Genomic DNA, 4,960 nt, shown 5'->3' with positions numbered 1-4,960 from the left:
TATTTTACAATCATTTCAATGATTTTCTAAAGATTTTACAAAGATTTCAAATGTTTCACAAAATATTCGGATAGTTTAAAAAGATTTCACAAAGACTTTAATTATTTTCGAAAGATTTCAACAATTTAAAAAATATACCTAATATTTCAAAAAGTTTTTTAATATTTTGTAAATATTTCAAATATTTTAAAAAGATTTCAAAGATTTCAATCATTTCCCAAAAATTTACAATGTTTCGCAAATATTTCGGATAGATTTAAAAGATTTCAATAATTTCCCAGTGATTTTAATAATTTCATAAATATTACAAAATATTTCAAAATATTTTAAAGAGATTACAATTATTTCAAAGATTGTATAAAGATTTCAAATATTTCGCAAAGATTTCGGATAGATTAAAAAAATTTCACAAATACTTCCAATTATTTGACAAAAATTTCAGGCAGATTTTTGAAGAAATTCAAATGGTACAATTAATTTAATCATTCTTCGAACGACCGAAGTATATCAAATTATTTAAAATAAATTTTTTAATGGCTTAAATCATTGAAAATTATTTAAAAATATAACATTCCTTATAAAATGATTATTCTTTTCGACATGTAAAAATAAATAGTTAATATTTCCCCCCATTATTTAATTTCCCTTATTTTCTCTTTCCAGTGGATCGAATCCCATGAAGGTTTTGGCCGAACTCGCTTGTGCCCGGGTTCCAACAGCCACAGCTTTCACGAAACTTCCCCCTGAAACGCAAGATTCCTTATTAAGCACAACAAACCAAAAGGAGTCTGTGATAAAAAAACCCAGAAATCCAATCAAGGAACTTTTCGAGCGAAAAAAGGAAATCTACGAGCGCAAGCAAATTGAGAAAGCCAAAACTGTTTTCATGTCCAGAGCATCACACTCACAGAAGTCGAGAAGAACAAAGAAAACGAAAAAGAAACAGGAATTCCCTCTGATTCGCAACGATTACTATGATGGTTTAGCCGAAAAGAAGAAGCGACACGATACCTTTGACAAGAGAGAAAATCAAGATTCATCAAAAACAAAAGATATTTACGACTTTGATGATGAGGATAGTCAAATTGAGCCTGCAATTGGTCCTGTTCTTTCCTACAGAAGTAAGCTCGAATTGAGTGGCGTCAAAGAGAGGAGTGTTGACATGTCGAATTTGATGTCAAAGACGATTGGGGACACCTTGGGAAACGGCAAGACTAGCGGCAACTTGAGTAAAAGATTGGCGTCGATGGTTGATCATAAATTCAAGGACATCGAGAAGTTTGCTCCGAAGACCAAAGGTGCACTGAAGTCCTACCAGAGTGAAGATAAACTCGTCACTGGGCCAATGGACGGTTTCATTGAACGGAAAAAGAGTTCGAAACGCGCTGTGCAACAGCCGAGTAAACATCCCAAGTTGAAGAAGAAGGGCAAGAGTGCGAAGAAGAAATCTAGGAACGCGTGGTACGAAAACGACAGCTCTGACGAATTCATTACCGCAGCCAAGGCGGAAGATGTGGGAGTTGGAATATCAAAGAGTCAACGTACTTGCTCGAAGGGCAAGCAGAATTTGTTTGCAGAATTGTCTTCTTCGTCAGAGAGCGAATTGGTTGATGACGAAATTGAGGAAGTTGAGGAAGTTGAGAAAGTTGAAGGGAAGTTGCATGTGAACCCAAAAGAAGGTAAAGATGTTGATTCTGAGACTGAGACTGGTGATAAAGTTTCTGAGAAGACAAAGAAAAAACTGGATATCGAGCTTGAAAGGCCACTTGAAGAAGCTGAAAATGAGTATTACAACTGGGGCAGAAATAGGATCGACAAGTTTGAATCAAACTCTGAATCTGACTCAGAATCAGAGTCGGAATTGATCATTGATCTGAAGAAAGACAGCGATGATAATAAAGAATCCGAGGATGAAGAGCCGGCGAAAGAAGAGGAGGAAAAGTGTGATCAGGGAAAGAAAGCAAGGGATGAAAACCAGTCGAAAAAGGAATGGATTCCACTCGAAGAGGCTCTTAATCTTCTTGATCAGCACGATAATCTCGATGGAGTGACCAAGGAGGTGAAAAAGTTTACAAAGGCTTCTCGAGCCAAATCTAAGCGAACTGAAAGTGAGAGTTCCGATAAATTGAACAAGGAATCTAAAGAAAATCACAGTCCAGTCGATGAACAAGAAGCACAGGACGATGATCTACCAATTCTTCCCGAAAAACTCACAACCAACGAAAAGCCGCAAAAGGAGTCGGACAATCTTCCGCTTCACGTTTTTCTCAGCAGGAAAGTTCAGGAGTCCAAGAAGCGAAAGCAGCAGCAGGAACGGAAAAATAAAAAACTGCAAGAAGCATCCATTTCGGAATTCGAGCCCATCAGACGTCAGCGAAAATGCGCGATAGGAAAGCAGGGCCTACTCGCTGAAATAAGCAGTTCAGATGAGGAAATTTACTCGAAGACAAATCGCAGAAAATCGGGGGAACGATCCGAAAGTGAGAGACCTCGAAAGCAGAAGAAGGAGTCGAAGGAGAAGAGAAAGGAGAGGTACATTGAAAAAAAGCACGAGCAGATGATCGCGAAGGAGCAGAAGGCGATCGAGGAGGAGATTCTGCGAGAGTTGGAAAAGAGCAAAGCGGGTCAGGGCTCAAAAGGCCCAGAAGAGAGAGAGGTGCAGAAATTGGAAAGGGATGGAGATAAAAATTCGAAAAGGAAACATCAGAAGCAAAAGAGTCATCAGGATGAAGAGATTGAGAAGACAGATTTGGATTCTGAGCCGAAAGAGAAGAAGCAGCCAAAGTCGAGCCAAAAGAGCAAGAAGAATTCGAAATTGGAGGCCAAAGGGAAAGGTAAAGTGGACAAGCCGAAGAGCAGGAGAAATTCGGTTTCAAATAGTAAAGATCTTTTGGAACGTAGATTGTCGAGTGGCAAACGAGACTCTGGAGATGAATTACGAACGACAAAGTCGTGGAATAAGGTGGATGAAGCTGTGGGTGTTGCGATTGGAAGAAGAAAGCGGGCAGCTGTGAATCAACTTTATTATTGGTCGAGTTCGAGCGATGAGGAGGAAAAAATTGAAGCGGCACCTGACATTGAAGAAGAGGACGATCGTGTGGAACAGCATGGTTGGATTGTTGGTGATTCCCATAAGAAAATGATCACCATGTTGGCAATGGAGAAGCAATTGAAGGAAAAACGACGAAGGAGTGAGGATGAATTTGAATCTGGGAAGGGAAAGAACAAAAAGCACAGAAACAGCACCTCTTGATACGTGTTTCATGACTAGACTGTTTATAATTATGCTAGGATAACAATGGAAGCGAGTTTCTTATTTTTTAGGTTTGATGTATTTTACCGAATTTTGAATGCTTGAATTTTCCATTTTAGTATGGAAATTCATTTTAGAAATAAGATCAAATTCTACTGCCAAGAAAACGATGATTTTTACATTGTTTTGTAAAGTAGTTTTTTTTCGAGTTTATTTAAACGGATTTTGTTTAAATTTCTGACTCGCACGATTTTCTAGTTATAAGGGAACATACGACTTTGTAAATAATCGATAGCGTAACCCCTCATCCACTCTTCGAGTATAATCGATAGCTGATATAAATACGAATATACGATAATATGATTTAGACTGAATATACGAAAAAAATTGTTATAAGGAAGTGAGATTGCGGAGAGGGCACTTGTAGACAATACTAGTACATTTTTTAATGTTTTAGTTTTATAGTCTTGATTAATAGAGAAGTTCTTGCGGGAGAAAAGATTTAAGAAGAAATTAACAAATTACATCACTTCCAGTGGACATTGTAAATAGGGGTCCAATTGATAAACGCTTTTGCTAGTTGTTGTTTTTTTTTTCTTTTTTTTGTGATTCGCAACATATCGCAGGATGAAAAACTAATTTGTGAGAAAATTAGTTTGGTGCAAAGTATAACATGGCATTCAATTTCCGCTTGTTGTGTTGTGATGAACAGATCTCATGTGACACGGTTTTAATACGGCCCGATTAATAAGCTTTTTAACGCGAAAAATCGTGATCACTTTTTTTTTGTTTTTTTTTTTTGTTATTTTTTTTCTTTTTTTCTTAAGCCCATTGGGTGCACATAATAGAGAGTACCTACACAGAATTTGCATATGACATAAATATTATATTATAGACGTTACATGTATGACATAACGATTAACTATAACATAGATTTTATTGTAAATGTACTGCCATAATCATATTAGCAGAATGAAAGCCTATGAGATAGTTATATTAATATTATTCCTGTAAAGATGAGAGTGTTAGCACAAAAGTAGGAATATCCAGTGTAAATAGAACATATTTTCAATGTGTCTGAAAAAGTATGTTTTGTAATATAAGCATTGCAAATGAAAATAAAATTAATAAACAAGAATTGCCGAGTTCATCATTTCGTGGCTTTAAAATAACAAGACCTTGAAGGTCTCGAAGGCCTGAAGACCTAGAAAAGTTATGGCATTTTTTAAGTGTTTAATAAACCTAGAAAAGTCATGGAATATTTACAAGCTGGAAAAGAAAACTTAAGGAAAAGGCAAATTATCAGACAAAAGTGTAAGAATTAAATGAAAAGAAATGGAAGATTTAATGGGAAAAGCAAACAGAACTGGAACATGTTGAAGAAATTCGTGAACTTATTAAATTCTAATAAATTTTAGTACTTGCGATCTGAAAATGTCATTTTAACTTCGTTAGAAAGTTCAGAGTTTTTCAGATTACTATTATTTTCAAATGTAATCCTGATATTTACATAAATAATTCGACTATAATTGTTCTTAAAGTAATAAAAAAAATTATATGGTTATAATTACAGAATATATTATTCACTTTGATAAAAATAATATTATTGAAAATTGTTTTAGATTCATTCAAACTTATTGATAAACCATTATCATAGCATTAAAATTTGTTACAATTAAATTTAATTGGCTGCATTTTTTTTTCAAA

The 4,960-nt window shown here is 35.2% G+C and overlaps 1 protein-coding gene across 2 annotated transcripts in view; it reads left to right on the top strand.

Moving 5' to 3' along the window:
• The window catches only part of LOC117177159, a 182,969-nt gene extending 178,578 nt beyond the window's left edge, over nt 1-4,391 (top strand). For both annotated transcript variants that reach the window (XM_033367663.1, XM_033367662.1), the window contains one exon: nt 664-4,391. In XM_033367663.1, the coding sequence (XP_033223554.1) occupies nt 664-3,253 (2,590 nt within the window). In that variant the 3' untranslated portion in view covers nt 3,254-4,391. The remainder of the gene's footprint in view (nt 1-663) is intronic.
• The last annotated feature ends 569 nt before the right edge of the window (nt 4,392-4,960 follow it).

This window comes from Belonocnema kinseyi, chromosome 7 (assembly GCF_010883055.1).
Source record: "Belonocnema kinseyi isolate 2016_QV_RU_SX_M_011 chromosome 7, B_treatae_v1, whole genome shotgun sequence".
NCBI classification, from domain to species: domain Eukaryota; kingdom Metazoa; phylum Arthropoda; class Insecta; order Hymenoptera; family Cynipidae; genus Belonocnema; species Belonocnema kinseyi.
The sequence above is the reverse complement of the archived record's forward strand: the minus strand, read 5'-3'. Positions and strand labels throughout refer to the sequence as shown.